This window comes from Miscanthus floridulus, chromosome 2 (assembly GCF_019320115.1).
Source record: "Miscanthus floridulus cultivar M001 chromosome 2, ASM1932011v1, whole genome shotgun sequence".
Taxonomy (NCBI): domain Eukaryota; kingdom Viridiplantae; phylum Streptophyta; class Magnoliopsida; order Poales; family Poaceae; genus Miscanthus; species Miscanthus floridulus.
In genome coordinates, this window is record NC_089581.1 from 123464423 (window position 1) to 123484686 (window position 20264).

Here is a 20264-nt window from a genome sequence, read left to right on the forward strand (position 1 = left end):
ACTCCGGTGAGACCCCGTCATGGGGCGGTGGTGGAAACGGCAAATGCGCCCTTACCAAGACCCAATCGGCACGGCTGAGAGGTGGAGGAGGTAGAGGAGAACACGGCGGAGCTGTGGTGAAGACGTAGTTCACGTTTTTGCGGCGGCGAGCAAGCACGAGCTCATCGGAGTTGCTGCGGCTGTTGCTGCGGAGCTACGGGCGAGCGGAGGAAGCCAAGGAAATGGAAATTGGACTGGCGAGCTGGTTGACAGGCGCGTGGGGGGGTCACGTCGTGGCCGGCCGTGCCAGGACGCCCGCGGCGCGTGGCTGCGCATTCAGGCGATCGGCGATGGGTGGCGCCACGCGGCGGGGATCTTCTGAACGGTCGAGTCACTGTAGCGATCTGAAATTTCGATTCAGTACTCGATGGTGACGACTGACAGTGCTGATTCATCGTCTCATAGCTCATAATCTAGCCCGAGTTAACAGTAGGTAGTAACAACAAACTTGTAGAGCTACAGGAGTACTACAACATTGTCAATTGGGGCTTGGACTAATTCGGTCTAGATTGGGAGATACAAGGTCGCAAAGAGGGACTCATGAAACTGTAAGTCAGGACTTTGACTGAAAAAATTTTCTAAGTCTGAAATCAGCAGGGAAACTTGACTTGTGGGCCTTGTTTGAGCATGTTCTAGCCATTTTCATGAGATGGTCATATTGAGACTTTTGTTCCTTGATAAATTGGCTACAACTTTGGTAAAGGATGAACATCCATGCAAGGTCTCTAGGTTGGACTTTTTAATCAGTCAAATAGAGTCACTCTAGAGGTCATCCTAAAGTCAAACCTCCACCTAGAGGGCAATTTAGTCATTTTGATCCACATGAACAATGTCCCATCAATTACCCTAAGTGTAGTTAAGGTGTATTAGACCATAATTAACCACTCTACATAAGTGGTACACCAACTTCTAAGTATCACATGTGATGAAACAACAAAACACTCAATTTACCCTAATGTTGCAATTCCATGTTTCACATGTTTCATGACTTTGTTGTAATTTTAAACTTGTCATATTACTACCATGTTGCCATGTTTCAAGGTATGAGAAACTCATGTTGCATTCACATGTTGCACTAACTACCATTCCCAATCAATCAAGTATGAAACAAACATAATTGAGAATGTTGCATATACATGTTTCAGTAATAATGACATAATGAGGTAGATGATGCACATGTTTATGAAATGAAATGCAATTTTGTGGGAGCCAAACACCTAGGGTGTTACACTCGCTCCTCGATGCTCGATCATCGCTAGCGACGCGGGGACTCCTCGCTCCTCGGTGCTCGGTCATCGCCGCCTACGCTGGGGACTCCTCGCTGCTCAGTGCTCGGTCATCGCCAGCGACACCGGGGACTTCTCGCTCCTCAGTGCTCGGTCATCGCCAGTGACGCAGGGGACTCCCGCTCCTTGGTGCTCGAACATCGCCAGCGACGCCGGGGACTCCTCGGTGCTCGGTCATCGCTAGCGACGCCGGGGACTCCTCGCTCCTCGGTGCTCGGTCATCGTCACCTACGCCAGGGACTCCTCGCTCCTCGGTGCTCGGACATCGCCCGTGACGCCGGGGACTCCTCGGTGCTTGGTCATCGCCAGCGACGCCGAGGACTCCTCGCTCCTTGGTGCTTGATCATCGCCAGCGACGCTGGGGACTCCTCGCTCCTCGGTGCTCGGTCATCGCTAGCGACGCCGGGGACTCCTTGCTCCTTGGTGCTCGGTCATCGCCAGCGACGCCGGGGACTCCTCGCTCCTCGGTGCTCGGTCATCGCACATGACGCCTAGGACTCCTCGCTCCTCGGTGCTCGGTCATCGCCAGCGATGTCGGGGACTCCTCGCTCCTCGATGCTCGAACATCGCCAGCGACGCCAGGGACTCCTTGCTCCTCGGTGCTCGGTCATCGCCACCTACGCCGGGACTTCTCGCTCCTCGGTGCTCGGTCATCGCCGGCGACGCCGTGGACTCCTCGCTCCTCGGTGCTCGGACATCGCCAGCTACGCCAGGGACTCCTCGATGCTCGGTCATCGCCAGCGACGCCGGGGACTCCTCGCTCCTCGGTGCTCGGTCATCGCCAGCGATGCCGGGGACTCCTCGCTTCTCGGTACTCGGTCATCGCCAGCGACGCCGGGGACTCCTCGCTCCTCGGTGCTCGGTCATCGCCAGCGACGCCGAGGACACCGGGAACTCCTTGGTGCTCCCTTGGTGGTCGGATCTTGCTACGTCTTGTCGGTGTGCTATCAAGCTGCTCCATGCTATTCGAATAAGGGTGCTGATCTTGGGCAGCACGTCTGGGGTCTTGAAACGCACATGTCAGACAACGTCAGCAAGCTTTTAGATTTCTTTTTCTTTGACCCTGCTACAAGATTCATTCTTCATCTTCCAGTAGGCTCGAGGACTAAGTGGGCACACTTCACCTTGCGGTGAATGTGCTTGTTCTCATCTTGAGGCTACGCCCGGGGACTGGCTGCCTGCTCGGCAGGTTTTCTACTTTCTGACCCTGGCACCACATGACTACGTCACCTATTGTCAGGCTTGGGGACTAGCTATGGGGGTATGCCCCCGGTATCCTCAAGACAAGACATGGGCCACACCATCGGAGGTGGCCCGGCCCACAAGATCAAGGTGTGCACGACGTTGCTCGGCGTGCACCGCAAGACATTGTATAGTATCAAATAGGATACTTTCCTTATAACCCTGCTCCTCCAGACTATATAAGGAGAGGCAGGGGTCCCCTAGCAGACAAGATACATCAATATCCATCTAGATTGATACATGGTCATACAGATCAATACAATCCACCAAAGACATAGGACGTAGGGTATTACGTCGATCAGACGGCCCGAACCTGTCTAAATCACTATCTCTGCACCTTGTGTCACCATCCAGTTCCTGATTACGCACACCCCCACCGACAAATCTACCATCGCGGGATACCCCTCAGTGGATTGCTGAGCATATTATGTCGACAGAAGCCTATGAGCTAGATGAGATAGAGATGGCGGTGGCTCCCCTTTCACTGGATCTGGCAGACAAAATAGAAGACATAGTTCTCCCCCAGAGGGGTTAGTTAGTCAGATAGGTCGAGTAATTGTTCATGTAGAAAGCAGACAAACTCCGACCCTTCTGTAGTATCGCACAAACTTATCATTTTGACCCTTCCATTTGTTAAGACCGTAGGGCCCAAGGTGTAAGAGGGAAACTCTGATCACGCTGGTGAGCAAGAGTGTTGTAGCCATAGGGGCGTAGGTTTCTCGTAGTTCAACTAGCCATGCTCAATCGTTTGTTTCCATAGACCTTGCCACTTAGGTTTTAACATGAGGAAGAGGTTGGGCACGGCGACTCTTTTAGAAAGGGTGTATTTATACCCTAATCAGCCCCCGAGTGAGATCCGACCCCTTGTCGTTGCTAGGGTCAGGTGTCACTAAAGATCAAGGAGAGGATAGCGAATTTTAGTTGGAGAAATCGTCTCTTGTTTTCGTACATACCCCCACCCCAGGATCTGAGCTATCGTTCGATGACTGCGCATTTGGTCTCCTTGAGAGACCAACTTTCCTCGAGCCCACGCTCGTAGCGGGGATTCGATCAAGGGTCGGCTTGACTTTGTGATTGTCACCCCATCCACGGTTTTTACAACCGGAGGGGTTGAGCTAACGTCACTTGCCTCGATGGCCCGAGTGACTCACTCGGTGAGCTCGCTAACGGGCATGCTCGAGTGGAATCCGGGTCCGTCAGTCGCGACAGGCCCGGCAAACCCCTCATGTGGCATTCCACTGCTCCTTAACCCGCCTTCTAACATATGCCCCCTCAATAGGGATTCTATGGGCTCGGTTGGGAGTTAGGATTGAACGAGGAGGTAGAGATGACCCCATCCGCTTCTAGGCAGGTCGGGTGAAGGCCGCTAGGGCTCATCTGCATTTTCTCCCATGGCTCTTGTTCGACATGAGGCAGCCTCGGGCCCTCCGTGGGCCGGCCTTCGAACCCTGGTCTCTCGATTTAGGGTCAAGTGGCTCGAGCCCCCGAGCCCCATGGGGCTTCGATAGGGGTCGGGCGTGTTTCATGCGTCACCCCACCCTCGGTTTTCGCAATCGGAGGTGACTCGTCGTTTGTCTGTGACCGCGTGTTTGGTCTCTTTGTTATGCCGAGCTCCTGAGCCCCCGCACGTAACAAGGGTCCAGTCGGGGGGTCGGTTCGTCTTGTGATCGTCGTCCCTCATGCGTCCATTCGCTAGAACGGAGGGGTTGAGCCGTGTCGTGCTTTCCTCGCTGGACGGAGCATGGTGCTCGGTGAGTTGTTAACATGCTTGTTCGAGTGGAGCCCTGGCATCCCCTTCGTGGGGGCCCGGTTCGAGGTCAGCTGGTGACTGACTCCAGATTTTTGGTGGCTGGTCCATATAGTTCTCGGATCCGTTCGACCGGTCCGAGGGCTCGATGCATTTCTTCGGGGAAAAACCATGGACCTTGCATCATCCAAGACTCAAAATGAGGGTCGAGACGCTCGGGGCGCTTTGCGTGCCTTGGGTATTGGCCACTGGCGGGCTCGTCCTTTACCTCCCCTCACTCTAGGGTGCCCTAGAGTGGCCATGAACCCACTGGTGGGCCAGCCTTTGAACTCCTAGGCGTTAATGGGTCGTGGGAGCATTTTTAGCTCCGTATCCCACTTACCTACGGTGGCCTATAGCCTTTGAAGGTGAACCATCGCTTGGCTGATCCTTTGTAGGGAAGATTTGGGTAGGCATGCACTCGTCTCTCGGTTGCTTCCTGGAGCCGTTTGGTCGACCTGGGCATAGGATTTATTTCGATGGTAAGAGTGATGGGTTCGGAGAGCTCTTACCAGACATGATCGAGCGGGATCCGGGTCCATTGTTCGCGACGGGGTCGGCATAACCCGCGCGGGGCGTCCTGCTGCTCCCTATCCATTTCCCTACAGTGGCCAAGCCGTCCAGTCGACTTGTGTTACCTGCTGAGACAAGACTTTCTAGACATGATCGAGCGGGATCCGGGTCTGTCGTTCACAACGGGGACGACATAACCCGCGTGGGGCATCCTACTGCTCCCTATCCGTTTTCCTACAGTGGCCAAGCCATCCGATCGACTTGTGTTACCTACTGAGACAAGACTTTCCTGCGGAGATAGAGGATGGGGATATCTCGCGCAAGAATTTAGTTAGACAGATAAGCCAGGCGAAGAACATGTAATAAATGGACAAGCTCTTAAACTTCGTCATAGCAAACAACTTTTTAGCTCCTCTCCCCTTTTTGTATAAAAAGATTAGTGCATTCCGACCCTTTTTGCCGTTAATGCCATAAAAGCTCAGGATATGGGTGAGCCAATTCTGATCACGCTGGTACAAAGTTGTAGATCGCATCAAGGCTATAACTTTCATATAGAAAGTATCTCCATTTGACATTATATAAGAAAGATACATATTTTCTAAGGCGACAAGCACTTGTACACAATTAATATACTGTTGAAACTTTATTTAATTTTTTTTACATCATCATGACCTCAAATTAAAAAAAAACTTAAAACTAAAAAGTTGTAGATCTCGTTGAGAGCTACAATTTTCATATAGAAAGTATCTTTATTTGACACCATATATGAGAGATACGATTTTTCCAAGATGATAAGCACTTGTATGTGATTAATATACTGCTGAAACTTTGTTTGACTTTTTTGAGCGTCTTAATGACCTTAAATTAAAAAAAACTCAAAACTAAAAAGATGTAGATCTCGTCGAGAGCTACAATTTTCATATAAAAATCATCTTATCCAAGATAGTATGAAAAAATATAATTTTTCTAAAGCTGCACCTTGTCGCGCCAGTCTGGTTAGCGCGGCGCTACAGCGCTACCGTGCCAACGGGAGTGGCGCGGCAAGGATTTCCACATGGAAATCGTTGTCCGATGTGGCCGATCGTGCCGCGCCGAGACATGTGGCGCGGCAGCGTGTTTTGACCATGCCACGGATCTAGGCACGGCCAAACATGTTAGATTTGAAAATAAAAAAGGTTAGATTTGGAATTTATTTTTAAAAAAGGTTAAAAATAAAAAAAATACTAGAAATGTGATATAGACTACAACCAACGCTTGACAAGTGAATCCATGTTCAGAGTGTAAAACTGTAAATCCTTAGTCCTCGTTCATCTCAGGACTAAGGATGTCAACGGGGATGTACCCGTCGGGTATCGCCGGAACGTTCTCTTCCCCGCTACGGAGAATTCATCCCGTCCACATCCCCGTTAACTGTCTCAGGTATAGATTCTTGCCCATCCCCATACCCGTCGGGTATCGGTCGGGTAACAGATACCCGACGGGTACTGCATACCCGATAAATAAGGACACTTGGGGTCGCAGCTTTGCAATCGAAGACATTTCTTCTTCACCCAGGTATAAGTGTCGGAGTCTCGGAGATGCCGAGGAGAAGGAGCGAGGAGGACGAGCAAAGGTGACAGAGAGACTGAACTGAGGAAGCGAGGGGCACGAGCGCTCGTGAGGCAGGCGTGCTTGTGCTGCTGGCGGAGATGGTGAGGAAAAATTGAACTAGGGTTCCTAGAACACGCAAACTATATATATGATTGTTCAGATTTGGACCAAAATACCTACGTTGAGCTTATTTGGGCCTAATACTCGCATGGCAGCTCAAATAGTCGGGTTCCCCAACGGGTAACAGGGACGGGTAAACAGGAAACGTTCCCGTACCCGCTATACCCGTCAGGGATGGATTCTTGCCCATTTAGATGCCCGCGGGTAAAGATATGATCCAATCCCCGTCCCCTAATGGATCAAATACCCGTCGGGTATCGGGTATCGGGTCCGTTGCCATCTTTACTCAGGACCAGAATCAACTGCAGTTAGCTTTTCTATTATTTGTCCTTGCAGATTTCCAGGACAAAATGCAAAAGAATTCTTTAGAAGTATGCCAGTACCCACCAGCAATAATTGGTACCCAACCAAGCAGTGCAAGGAGACACGCACCAACTACATACATGCTTTACATATACTGCAACATGTCATCAAAAGGTGGCATCAAGAATTCAAAGATTTGGTCAGGTATTTAAAAGCAAGATATGGGACCAAGTAATGGAGTAAAAAAGTTATATTTTTGGGTTCTATCTTAATACTACAACCTCATGCCCTCACTTATTAATCTCCTACTGATTTTTACGAGAATATATTTGAGTGACAATTTTTCTGTGACATGATATAATATCAGGTGACCGTAAATTTGTTATTCCAATGTTCTTCGCTTCAACTAGAAACGAATTTTGCATTAATATTACCCATGAAGCATTATAATTTGCATTCTATGTTTCTATCTAATCAAGAGGGCTGATTTAGCGCCGTAGGAGAAGTTTCTCCAATATATGTCAAAATTGTAGCGATAGAAAGTTGCAAACTAACTTATTCGCTTGAAGATCTTATACTAAAATAGCAGAAAATGCAAAAGATAGGATAGCAGCCTCAGCAATCTTGGCATAATAACGAGACGAGACCACAGTTCTAAAACACAAATCTGACAAACAATAACTCATGGTAAAGACTTGGAAACAACTAGTACATAAATATATTTCCAAAATGCTGAAAGGTTGGGTCCACATCTTCACCTTAATACATGATGCAGCGAAATCTGAAGATACAAATTACCTAACAGCGTGAAGAAATGATTTCCAACAGTGGCTCAACAGAATTAACATGCATTCCCATCTTCTGTTAAGTTTGTGTATATTAGCAACTGAGCACTAATTCCGACGAGCAAATTCAGTACTGAAAAGGTCCCTATCTGCACTCAAAACTCTAGGTACATAGTATATGAACGATTGTAGTTGATCTGCAGTGTTTGAAACCCTGATCTGTGAGACTGTGACAACACTTTGGACTCGAAAAGCTTTAACTGCTAATATCAATGCAGCCAGGTGGGCAGCTACCTTATTGGAGTGTGTGTAAACTATGATAGCATTGCTACCTTGCACAAGTCAATAAATCCCTGGAGCAGCCTTTCTGCTTCAATGGCGAATCCAATAAGATATACCAAAGCATAAGGCTATGAGACAAACCAAACACATCAGCACTTAGTCTCTTGTCCACTGAACAAAATATTGCTGGACTATTTTGCTTCAACTAGTACCAAACCCAATGAAACAATAGCTTAGTACCGATCTCCCTCCAACTGCGAAATTCTCTTAGATCACATCTGCTTAGTCCATGTTACCAAGACTCCAAATCCTGCTTGGACCAGTCAGTCTACTTTACACTCTCCAATCTTTCCCAATCCATTTTCCACTACTGCATGACTGTCAGCATTTCTGTCAAAAAAATAGAAGTGGTTTAACAGTATCCTATGAACCTAATATAAAATTGAAAGTAAACACAACAACATTTGTGTCAGCAATTCGTCTGTACTTTTGTCTAGAACTGGAATGATGGTTAAATTGGTTTGTCATGAAAAATAATAATATCTTCTTATGTGAAATGGAAAGTTTAGATTGATGAAAACAAGAGATCTCATTTAAAGATGTAGGGATACCTTTGGTACCTCTGAATTAAGCACGTTGAAATTTGTTTGCAACTGTTCTTATCCCGGCCCTATCTTTCTTGCTATATGCATAATTTGCATTGGAGGCCAACAGGATGACACCTTCAGTTTTTGTTTCATTATTAGCTGGATCAGGACTCAGAATTGGTTGAGCTAACACAGAAAGAATCCCATCTGGCAGAATCTTCACAAGCTGAGAATCTGGTCAGAGCAGCATGGTTGACAGCATAAGAGAATATTTTCTAGAGTCGTCAAACAAGGGAAACGAAATGTTCTGAAACTTCAATAACCATCCAACTGTACATTAGTAATGCAACTGTTAGTCCTAATATGCATCTTGAATTTTGTAGTTTTAATCTATATGATATGGATATGCCTCCACGTACGAGACAAGAAAGCAGTAGTCACAAATGAGGTACAATTTACAAATCTTATTTGTTAGCAGATGGAGTGCAAACTTCATATGACTGGTAACTAAGTACTAATAATCTGTACTGAATTCGGTCAGATATAAATGGTTATGGTTGCAGAGCTCCATTCTGCAATCAAACGAAGGAGCAAAACTAACGATCAGTATGTGGACCAGTAAATCAACACTTTGTGTCAGCAAAAATCGAAAGATTCTGCTAGGCGAGAGCAGTACACTTACCTGAGGAATTAGGGAAGTACAAAGCATCCTTCAAATCAACAAGTCCTACTTGTTGCATCTGACTTTTGAACCACTCAATCATGGCATATTTTGAAGTATTTGCAGGTGGATTCCAGTACCCTCGTACGCAGAAGAGATCCCCAATTGCTATGACCTAGGGGGAAAATAAAGACACAATGAGGCATCTGATTATCTGACTAGTTCAAAAATTGCAATCGTTTCTAACAATATCCACACAAGAAATGGAAAATGTACTATACCAATTGACATTATCAAACCGTCCACAATTGTAAACCTGAGAAGATTTTGTTATTGCTGCAACTACTACTTAACTTTAACATCTGATGCTACTATATATCCAAAAGAAAAACTGGAAGTGCCTGGCATATTTGAGCTGAATTCCATCAAGTTCGATTTCAAATCATATGGCTGATAAGAATCCGAATTCATACCACAGACGTGGTGTTTGTGTTCCGCAGCAGGACGTAGGACGCCCACGCCATGTCCTCCTTCTGCACCGCTGACAGGTTCTCGGACATGACGAACACCTGGCTGCTCCCCTCGGGCAACGGCACTCGGCTGGCAGCATCAGCGCCCTGCAGCAACCACCAAAAACCCCCAATCGCAGAACTCTCAGTCCCCACCATCCCAGCGCAACGCAACGCACCATTCCATCAAGACTAAGAGAAAAGTCCCCTTCGCACCTCTAGGAACCTCCCGAGGAACGGCAGCGTCGCCGAGAACGCGGCCAGGCACAGCCCCAGAGCCTCGGACCTCTGCGAGTTCGCAGGCACGCACAACCAGTTAGGCGGGGACGGTTACGGTTGAAGGAAGGGGGACGGCGGGAGGTGAGGGGTGGTTGCCGAGGACCGACGAGCTGCGCGGGCGTGAGGGACGGGGAGAGGAGGTGGTTGAGGACCACGAGCGCGCCGAAACCGAGGCCTATGCACCGCGGGAGGTACGACTCGTCCAGCCCCGGGATCCCTGCGCCATAAGGATAAGGAAGCGTGGTTACCGGGACCAGCTAGACGCCGGCGGCGTACGTACGAGGAGGAGGAGGGAGAAGTGGGCTGGTACCGAGGGTGAAGCGTAGGACGGAGAGGTTGACCTGCTGCTGCTGCGGAGGGTCGGCGTTGGAGGCACGGACGAGGGAGGAGAGGGTGCGGCGGCGGGGTTTGGCCGCTGGCGCTGCGCACGGGCGGAGCCGAGCGGTGGCGGTGGGGAGAAGGTGGGAGGAGCGGTGGAGCGCCGGTGCGCGGGCGTGGAGAGGCATGGCGTGGCCGGCGGTGGCCGCGGCGAACTGGATTGGTGGTCGCGGCCAGTGGCCCTCGCGCGACTCGACTTTGACAATTGGACTGCCAAACAAAAAGCTGTGCAGATGTTTTCTTTACCTTGGGCTTTTGAGGTCCAGTAAGTCTCTATGGGCTAGAGTTGGTTCAGTGTACAACGTGGGCTTCTCCGCTTCGGCTTCTTCATCGCAGGCTCCGCCCCTCCCGTTTTTGTTTCCTGCCGCCGTGACGCCAACGGCCCACGCTCCGTGGGCTCTCAGTCAGTTTTGCTGAATGTTGAGTCGCGGCCCGGGAACGGCATCCGGCAAGCCAGCAGTCAAAAGGCCACACGATCACGACACTCCGGCTTTGGCGGCATGGGTGTGGGATGAAGGCATGAAGCGCTCGGAAACACCAGTACACCACTGGTCAAAAGTTTCGTCCTCTTTAGCCAGCAAAAGGGAAGCAGGCCAGAAGTTTCTCGGAACCTCAAGCGCTGGTCTAGTGGTCTGGCGTCTCGAGTCAATAGTGCCGTCGCGTCTGTGAAGATGATCTTGTACTAGTACCTAGACAAAGACCACACATCCTCCCCACCAGGCCACCACTGCACCACGTTAACGCTGTTCATCGAGTCAGCGGCAGACAGCGCAAAAGCGCATGGGCGACTGCAAATAACCGCGAGGCGAGCAGAGGCGACCACGGTTTTCCTTCGCTGGTGATCGGTGACGGCACACCACTGACTGAGAACAAAGAGACCCATCCTTTAGGTAGTGTTTGGTTGGTGGCATGGGGTGGGATGAGAGTGGGATGATCATACTTTGGAGCTGTTTGGTTGAGGGATGAGGCCGTCCTACCTTCGTCCTACCTAAGAATATTCTCAGTTGATGCCGTGACTCCCGTCCCTGTTTTTTTGGACGGACAGAGTCGTCCTCCCTGGGATGAGCGGAAGACGAGCGCGGGCAGCGAGAGGTGGCGCATGTGGGTGAGCTCCAGCGGCAGCCATGCCGCGCGGTTCATCTCTGCCGCCAGCCATGCCGCGCGGGCGAGGAAGAGGCGGCGGTGCGCGTAGGCCCGGCGGAGCATGGGGAGGAAGAGAAAGAGTGAGCGAAGTTCGGCACCACCGCGTGGGCCAACCCTGCGAGCGCGCGGGCGGGATCCGGCCTTGTGCCGCGTGGCTGAGCTCGCCGGCGAAGGAAGCGCTCAGTGACGCGTTGCCGAGCTCGGGGCAGAGGAGGCCCATGGCGGTGGGCGGCCGAGCTCGGGGCGGAGGACGGAAGAGGCATGGGGCGGGCGGCCAGCTGGCCTCGCCGGCGGAGGAGTCCCCAGGCGGGCCGCGGCCGTGCTTGTCGGGGAAGAAACGAGGGGCGACGCGCGACCAAGGTATGGAGCAGGCGTCGGGAGGAAGAGATAAGGAGAAGAGAAGGAAAATAAAAGAAAAAAAACTTACAAATAGGTCCTACTCATCGGTAGCTCATCCCAACTTTTATGTCTCTTAACCAAACACAAAATCGGTCGATCCCGTCCCTCGTCAACCAAACAGAAAATGAAGTCATCTCGTCCCCGTCCCGTCCCATGAATCAGAGATAGGACCATCTCACTTCACCTTAACTCTCAACCAAACGCTACCTTACGTCTTCATACAAACCACCACACGCCGCCATGGTCGATCCACCGAAAACCTTGCCGCGCCATTGGCGTGGCCATGAGTCTCATCACGCAGAAAACAATTTTGTCGCGTGATGAGACTCAAATTTCAAAAAATAGAAAACCCTTCAATACGATATCGGATAAAGATAATTTTTATATGTAAATTGTAGACCTCGATGAGATCTACAACTTTGTAGTTTTGAGTTTTTTCATTTGAGGACAGTAAGATGCTCGAAAAAATAATAAAAAATTTCAGCACCATATTTTATCGCATGATGAGACTCAAATTTCAAAAAATAGAAAACCCTTCAATACGATGTCGGATGAAGATAATTTTTATATATAAATTGTAGACCTCGATGAGATCTACAACTTTGTAGTTTTGAGTTTTTAGATGCTCGAAAAAATAATATAAAATTTCGGCACCCCCGAAAATATCAAAAGTTACTGTTTACCCGCAAAACCGCCCAGAAGGTTGAAAATTGAACTTTTTCAAGAGTTGGAGGGCCAAAGTTGTCCGATTTTGAAGTTCGAGGTTGAAATCCGAACTTTACTGCAAGTTGGAGGGTGTAAATTGGACTTAACCCCTAAAAATACTGTTGGCTAATTTATCGTGAGAGAAAAATATTATTCGCTAGCTGAAAAAATACGGCTTACCAGCCAAACAAATAGGTGTCGGTCCATCGGTGTGCAACGTAGTTGGTGCGAGTCCATCGGTGTGCAACGTAGTTGGTGCGCGTTGATTCTGTGATTCATCGGTCATATGTTATCTTGATCGTGTTGCCACTTAAAAATCCTGTCTGCCCTGCTGCCCTCGAGCTCGACATGCATGACCGACAAAACGAACGAAACCGAACCTGTCAATCCCACAAGCCAGTTTTCTCCGAGCCTGCCAGGACTGACTGGAGCAAGAAAGACGAAACAGTCAGGTTAAACTTCGCTTTCTGTAATTGTGGAACTGCCTAAGAATTTCCGGCAACGGGTGAGCTTTCGTCAGTCAAGTTAAACTCCGCTTTCTGTACTTTTGGACCTACCTAGGACTTTCTGGCAACGGATGGGCAAAGCTCATCCCATTAGAATTTATCATTAATGAAGGAGTGCTATCATAAGAATACATCACATTAAAGAATGAATTGATAGCACATATCAGAAACTGGGAACGACATCTCTTCTAACTCATTTCAGTCTCAATTCAGTATATGAGTGGAAAAACAATCACAATAATTAAAAGAATAGGAAAAAAAAATACCACACTCTCTGTCTCAATTCAGTTCAAGAGTGGAAACGCACATCACAAAAACTAGAAGAATAGGAAAAAGAAAGCATCAGAAACTGAGCAGTAGATAGCAAATTAGAAACTGGGAACGACATCTTCAAACTCATTTCAGTACAGTTTCATGGCTACCTCCAAGTCCCAATTCAGCTCAAGGGGGGGCGAAAATGACCTTGGGAAAGGACTGACAGAGCACTCTAGTGGTCACCTGACCATACAAAAACTTGAGTTCTACAACCATATACACTTCATCTCTGTTGCGAACTAGAGCCCAAAGCAAAAATAAGATCAGGCTGCAAGCTGCAAGCTGGATTTGGTCTGTCCTAATGTGAGTACCTCCACAACATCTACAGTCTCACTTCTGAGACCTGACCACTCTCTCCTGCTGAAACCCCTTCCCTTTCGGATAGAAGAGCACTGAGTCGATGCACAGCCCGCCTTTTCTGTGCGTGCAGTCCATCTGCGCCATGGAGAACTTCAGCTTCATCGGCTGGTCAGGCTTTGAGGCCACAAAATCGCCAGCATGGTACAGGACCCAGCTCCCGGGCTCCTCCAGGTAGCACTGAGACAATGCCTGCTGCCCGTCGGAGGTCGATAGCTGGAAGCGCACAGGCTTCTTGTCCCAACCATGCACATGCTCTGAGGAGAAATGGCGGCGGCCAAATCGTTTGTAGAACTTCCCAAGATGGACCCTAAAGTACAAGCTATATGTTCCAACAGGGAAGCAGAAATCGACTTCACCAACCACCTCAAACCACCAGATTTGCTGAAGGTAAGCTACAGACTGGAAACTGCATGATAAATCAATAACTATTGGTCAGATATTTGACTTTCATTTCAACAATATGATATCACCTATACTTATGATGAACTAGAAATTTGAATTCAACTACTTTGAACATTCTGAAGGGCGGGCCTGGTGCAAGCGGTAGAGTCTTACCGCCTGTGACCGGAAGGTCCCGGGTTCGAGTCGCGGTCTCCTCGCATTGCACAGGCGAAGGTAAGGCTTGCCACTAACACCCTTCTCCAGACCCCGCACAGAGCGGGAGCTCTCTGCACTGGGTACGCCCTTTTTTTTACTTTGAACATTCTAGATGAATATTGCAAAACAGATGCAGGCCTCTTGAGAAGGGCGAAAATATTCGGAGATGGCAAATATTCGGAGATGACTATGAAAAAACCTCTCCGGATCCTCGAATTGAAAGAGAGATTGAGAGGGATCAAGAATCCTAATTCTCGCTATTTGGAATGGATCCAATTCTATTGAGTCTGACCCATAGTGATCATTTCTCGGGCGTGGTGCAAGCGGTAGAGTCTTACCGCCTGTGACCGGAAGGTCCTGGGTTCGAGTCGCAGTCTCCTTGCATTGCATAGGTGAGGGTAAGGCTTGCCACTGACACCCTTCCCCAGACCCCGCACAGAGCGGGAGCTCTCTGCACTGGGTACGCCCTTTTTTTTAGATGCAGGCCTCTTGACTCTTGTGCAACAAGGCAGAAAGCTACATCTCTTGTTCTAAAGAGATAATCAGCTCATGTACATTTGACAACATGTATGCATCCACCACATCTATTACGTTTCAGAGTAAATAAGTTATGCAGATCTTAAAATAAATACTCCTTTGAAAGTACCTACAATTATATGAGACCATGTATGCATCAATATCAATCATTAACAGGAGAAAGTAACACTACTTCGAAAGCTGAATATAAATGAATGACATGCTTAGCAAAGAAAAAAAGGAAAAGGTCAATCACACCATGAGTAAATATCTTCAGCACATTCCATCGCAATTAATGCCACCAAATCATCTTTGTTTTCAGAAAACTATCATAAACTGAACAAACAAATATTAGTAAATGTGATATCAAAGCCATATTCACCTTGATTCCGAAGTTGGCATGTGTTGCCAGTATCTTCTATCATCAATCCTAGTTATCACCAGTGCTTTGGACGATAGTGCCATACAGATCATGCCTTTGCTCTTGTCCAACCAGAATTCCTACAATTTACGAAGACACACTTTTAACTATATTGTTCTTGTTCTACAGCAAAAAATATATTATCGGGGACCAATACTAGAGTACCCGAAGAGGAGGAGCTAATGGTCAACAACATTGATTCAACCGAGCAATCAAGAACGCGCCTACAGCTCCAACCGACCCCCAGGTGCGCGTGCTCCGCCTCGACCGACCTCCGGGGGAAGGCTCCGCCTAGCCCGACCCCGAGGCCGCGATCTCCGCCTCGCCCGACCTCCTGGGGCGGGCTCCGCCTCACCCGACCCCGAGGCCGTGATCTCCGCCTAGCCCGACCCTTGGGTTTGTGCTCCACCTCGCCTGACCCCCAAGACCGCGGGCTCCGCCTCGCCAGACCCCTTGGGTGCGGGCTCCGTCTCGCTCGACGGGGACCCATACCACCGCCAACAACTACAGGTCCAAGCGTATGGGCCTAGGTCAAAACTCTGACACCGAGGAAGAGACCGGCACGCCCCGATGTAACCCACGGCCACGACGAGCCATATCTGAGGATTCACATCAAGAACAGCGTCGGGCGTACCGGTGCTGTTCTACCTAACCCTCATACGAACACCGACAGGCGCGTCAGTTCACCACGACGTCCGCCAGGACGGAGTGGGGCGCCATGACCGGCGGATGACGCCTGCGCATGGCGCCAGTGACGGACAGGACCGCGATGTGGAGCCATCCATGTTGACATCTACAGGGTCGACGAGACCCGCATGACGGAGAAGAAGGACCCGGCGATCCTAGAGGCCTTCCTCTCTCTCGTTCTTCTCCTTTTCCTCCGCTATAACCCGCGCTTTCTCTTGGCCTATAAAAGAAAAAGCAGACTGATCGACCCATCAAGATCCGATACAGATCCACACAAGACCACAACACGAACATACAGCTGAGCAGCGATCGAGCTCTCAGCGCCCACTCATTCCTTTCACCAGAGACTTGGGATCCTTTCCCTCTCTCGTCCGTTTGGAACCCTACTACAAATTTTCGGTGCTAGTAACCCGACCAGCAACGACGAACTGGACATAGAAAGTTTCTGCCCGAACTAGTATAAACCTCATGTCTTCTAAGCACACCATCCGAGTCAAACGCGCAAAAATACAAATTTACTAGTTGGAAAAGAAGTGACTTATTTCAATTGAAAGATACTACTTTGAGCCTGTTCTTCCCTAATCTCCAGTTGAGCTCAGATAAATGATCCCGGGTTCACAACTAGGAAGGACTCGGTCATGGGCACAGAAAAGATGACCAATTCAAGGAAAGACGGCTTCGAATCCTCCAATAAACTACAGAACCGCCGCTCATATAATTTTCAAGTCCCTCCCGTAACAAAAATCACAGAAAGCCACGCAAAAAGGGGAAGCAAAATATCTTACCTTCTGGCCGTCGCCGAAAGGCACAGGCCTGGCGAGCCTGGCATAGATCTCTTTCTTGCCGGCCCGCCGCCGCCTCCGCCTGCCCTCGTCGCCGCTCCCGACGAACTCCATCAGGTAGCTGTAGTTCTCCGGCAGCTTGGCCTCCCAGACGAAGTCCGCCCCCGCCGCGCCGCGGAACGCGTGGTTGAGCCGCGCGAGCCTGCAGATCTCCGGCGGGTCGAGCCGGAGCAGCACCTGCGCGGCGCAGAGCTCCGGCAGGTCGCCCAGGCCCACAGCAGCAGGCCCGGCACCGGCAGCCGCCGCCGCCGCCTCGGCTCCGTCCATCCCGAGCAGTACCGACACCCACGCCCCCATGCCCCCGCGCCGCCTCCAGTCGCAACGATTTGTTCTGACCCGGCTTCCGCAGATGAAACCCGATCGACGGATGCCCGGATCAAAGCTTCTCCGCTACCTTCTTGCCTCCACGGCCCGCAAGCCTCGATCCCCAATCGCGGCTACCGCGGACGGATGAAACTCCACGGCATGAATGCAAATCACCCCGCGAAATCGCTGAACGTGCGTGTGCGGTGGTCGGCCGTCGGCGAGAGAAAACCGCTAGCTTTGGGACCGGGGGAAGAGGGGGGCAATTTAAAGAGGATGGTGGGACGCCAAGATAGACAGAGGAGGGGGTCGTTGATTGCAATGGATATATTGCGTTATCTTAGCCAAACGCTATTAGTACCCCTAATAATCATAGGTAATCCCTTTCTCAGGGACCTTTCTGTAACTATGTGTACTAACACGGACCAGTGCGGAGGGTTTATTTTGCAAAAAGTTAGGATTATTATAGTACTAATCTGGGATTTTGTCATTAATGTTAACAGATTGGGTTAACCATTCGTGGGCCGCGGGCGTCGGGAACAGCCATATCCGTGAACGCGGTCCATACACCGGGCGGCTGTCTGGCGCCTACGTGGCCACGCGTCAGCGATCGGGTCCATGCGCCGCGACAAGTAGGGTAGGCGCAGCTGGTAGGACGCGGGAGTCGTATGGACTGGACACTTCCACAGATGCCCCCCACCCCCCGCTGGGCGGCTCATGACACAGGCTGGAAAGTCAGCCGCTGAGCCGCGTATCTACATCTACACTCTTATCTACCGTACGTATATACGGTTACAAACGTACTTAGTACTACTTACCCAGAAAAGAAATACTACGCTCCGTATTGTACGTACTATCCTGGTAGCTGTAAAAGGGGTTGTTAAATAAAACAGCTCGTAACTGCACGCGTAAACTGTGAGGTAATAAGAAGAGGAATGTGGTTAAGTATGCACACATGGCGTACGCTGTCGGCCTTATCGTCGTACACAACAGTCGTTGGGTCATTGGGTGACGGGTTGCAACTTGCAAGGTGCATGCAGCTGCACGCATACGGTATGCCGCATTTTTTTTCTCGCAGTTGCAGGGAGAGTCCGAGGGTGTCTCGAGAGTTCTGTTCCTGCCAGCGCCAAGCGTTCGTTCGACGGATTCTGCCTGCCACATGGTTGTACGTTCATCGCTGTTTAGTATTAATCAAATCAGTGTCAAGTGTGTACTATAGTAACTAGCTAGTGGCACTATCAGCCTGCGTATCGGTAACTCTGGGTCTGGCTTACCGTGTACCACTGGTAGTAGGAAATTAGGAATCTGGAAAGGATCAATTTATCCGATGTCATAATCCAATTCACGGATTCAACAAGTTTTGCATGTGTGGTCCTTTGTGTACGCTAATGTAGTTCAGTACCACTAGGCAATGCTATACAAAAATCGTCAGCAACCCATTCGACGATTTTTAGCCGTCTAGTGGAGATACGTACCATGCTTGCTCATACAAAATCCACGTTGTTTTCGTGCAAACAAATCAAGCGATTAGCTAGGTAAGAGATCGCCAACGGACCGGTCATCTCCGTCACTAGGCCCGGCAGCCAAGAATTAACGTCGCTCTCAGCTGCGATAAGTAAAACCAGATGGATCGATCCAGCCAGCCATACTAGGATTCACACTAGTTTTATGGCAACCTTCGCGCTCCCCCGCCGCGGTCTCGGTTGCGTAGCAGCGAGACGGCAGCCGTGCCTGCCGAGTGCCGAGCAAGACAGGTACGGCTATTCTAAAGCGGAGCTCGCCCGACGTGGCGCCGGCCGGTGGTGGGCACACGTCGCGCGCACTGGCGGCCATCACGAACTGTTTAGCAAAAAAAAAAAAAAGTGTTGGCTGGTTCGCCGTGCACTTCTACCGTGCGCAAGCGCAACTAGCGACCCGCCCTCCTCCCGGCACGGACCGGACAAGAGACGTGACAGGTCCGCCCGTCCATCTCGAAGGTCCGATGCATCGCCTGCCAGGGTCACTTTCGGCACCTGTGATGTGTGTCTTCATCGTTACTGTCGGTGTCATGAGCCAACAAGTAAATTTGTACAAGTAAATTTGTATATTATGTGTCTGATTTAGATGGTGTACTAAGAGGATACAAGGGTTATATTGGTTCAGGTCGAATGTCCCTATGTCTAATTTGTTGCTACTGCTCGTGTTACTGGCACGAAAAAATTCGTATAGGGGTTACAAACGGGCAAGAGAGGGACTGGTTCCAGGTCTCTGGTGATGTGTTTTTCGTGATGAGGTGCGGTGAACCAATGCTATGTGATGTACTTGTTCGATAAATTGGTCCCCCTTCATGAGATGTCTACTTTCCCTTTTATAGGTCAAGGAAAAGCATAAGTTATAATGGAAAAAAAGGAGAACGAGAGACCAAGGAAGTCTTCAGGGTCGTCGGGCCTTCCTTTCCTCCGTGCGGTCCCAGCTGACACAGCAGGCGGTGACAGAGACAGCTCCACGTTGGTCGCCTGTCTTCTGACAATGCCATGCTCTGGCGTTGCCAGCGAGTCGTAACGTCCCACCTCGCCTCGACGGGCAGCACGGCCGACCAGCGTGCTGATCAACGGCCGCACAGAGAGTGGGCAGCATAGTGACCGCGCGTCCGTCACTATGGGCGATATGAGTTCCCTAGAATGACATGTCACGGGGACGGATCGTGTTGAGATGTGACCGCTCCCTGCACAATGCTAGAAGTTTGACCTTGGGTCATACTTTCTTGCCCATAGTGGTTGGCGGCGGCGTGAGCTCCCATTAGGAACCGTGTCTGAGGGATCAGGCGAAGCGGAGCCCATCCCTTAGACGTCGGACGAGGCAGAGCCAGCCCTGCGACGTCGGCCGAGGTGGAACCAACCCTCGGGGGTCGGACGAGGCGGAGCTAGCCCTGCGACGTCGGCTGAGGTGGAACCAACCCTCGGGGGTCAAACGAGGTGGAGCCTAGCCTCGAGAGTCAGCCGAGGCAGAGCCAGCCCTTGGAAGTCGGCCGAGGCGGAGCCAACCCTCGGGGATCGGACGAGGTGGAGCCTACCCCCGGGGTCAACCGAGACAGAGCCAACCCTCGGGGGTCGGACGAGGCGGAGCCTACC

General features: G+C 50.3%; 2 protein-coding genes across 6 annotated transcripts; both read right to left on the reverse strand.

The window, feature by feature from the left end:
- Positions 1-7376: 7376 nt before the first annotated feature.
- LOC136539553 (protein COFACTOR ASSEMBLY OF COMPLEX C SUBUNIT B CCB2, chloroplastic-like) lies at positions 7377-10731 on the reverse strand. Of its 4 annotated transcripts, none has more exons than XM_066531520.1 (7): positions 10293-10728; positions 10090-10199; positions 9920-9991; positions 9668-9811; positions 9216-9369; positions 8567-8767; positions 7377-8336 (listed from the first exon to the last, which is right to left on the reverse strand). In XM_066531520.1, the coding sequence occupies exons 1-6, from the start codon at positions 10486-10488 to the stop codon at positions 8574-8576; spliced, it is 870 nt and encodes a 289-aa protein (XP_066387617.1). In that variant the 5' UTR covers positions 10489-10728; the 3' UTR covers positions 7377-8336; positions 8567-8573. The 4 variants fall into 4 exon arrangements, with proteins under 4 accessions (XP_066387617.1, XP_066387616.1, XP_066387618.1 ...); XM_066531519.1 differs by having other exon boundaries at positions 7378-8336; positions 8558-8767; positions 10293-10727; XM_066531521.1 differs by lacking the exon at positions 7377-8336 and having other exon boundaries at positions 8564-8759; positions 10293-10731.
- A 2750-nt stretch (positions 10732-13481) lies between these two features.
- Positions 13482-17436, reverse strand: LOC136529036 (F-box protein PP2-A13-like). Of its 2 annotated transcripts, XM_066522069.1 has the most exons (4): positions 16795-17436; positions 15284-15402; positions 14344-14493; positions 13482-14194 (listed from the first exon to the last, which is right to left on the reverse strand). In XM_066522069.1, exons 1-4 carry the CDS (start codon positions 17146-17148, stop codon positions 13759-13761), a joined length of 1059 nt encoding a protein of 352 aa, XP_066378166.1. In that variant the 5' UTR covers positions 17149-17436; the 3' UTR covers positions 13482-13758. The 2 variants fall into 2 exon arrangements, with proteins under 2 accessions (XP_066378166.1, XP_066378176.1); XM_066522079.1 differs by lacking the exon at positions 14344-14493 and having other exon boundaries at positions 16795-17432.
- Positions 17437-20264: the final 2828 nt, after the last annotated feature.

Bases quoted from the DNA above. Each gene is read 5' to 3' on its own strand.
- LOC136539553 (XM_066531520.1), bottom strand. From the start codon at position 10,488: ATGCCTCTCCACGCCCGCGCACCGGCGCTCCACCGCTCCTCCCACCTT. The intron at 9,992-10,089 runs GTCGGTCCTCGG...GCGAACTCGCAG, and splicing joins CCCTCACGCCCGCGCAGCTC to AGGTCCGAGGCTCTGGGGCT. The intron at 9,370-9,667 runs GTATGAATTCGG...TTTTCCCCCTAG, and splicing joins ACACAAACACCACGTCTGTG to GTCATAGCAATTGGGGATCT.
- LOC136529036 (XM_066522069.1), bottom strand. From the start codon at position 17,148: ATGGGGGCGTGGGTGTCGGTACTGCTCGGGATGGACGGAGCCGAGGCG. The intron at 15,403-16,794 runs GTAAGATATTTT...CGTAAATTGTAG, and splicing joins CTTTCGGCGACGGCCAGAAG to GAATTCTGGTTGGACAAGAG. The intron at 14,494-15,283 runs GTGAATATGGCT...ATATTCATCTAG, and splicing joins ATGCCAACTTCGGAATCAAG to AATGTTCAAAGTAAAAAAAA.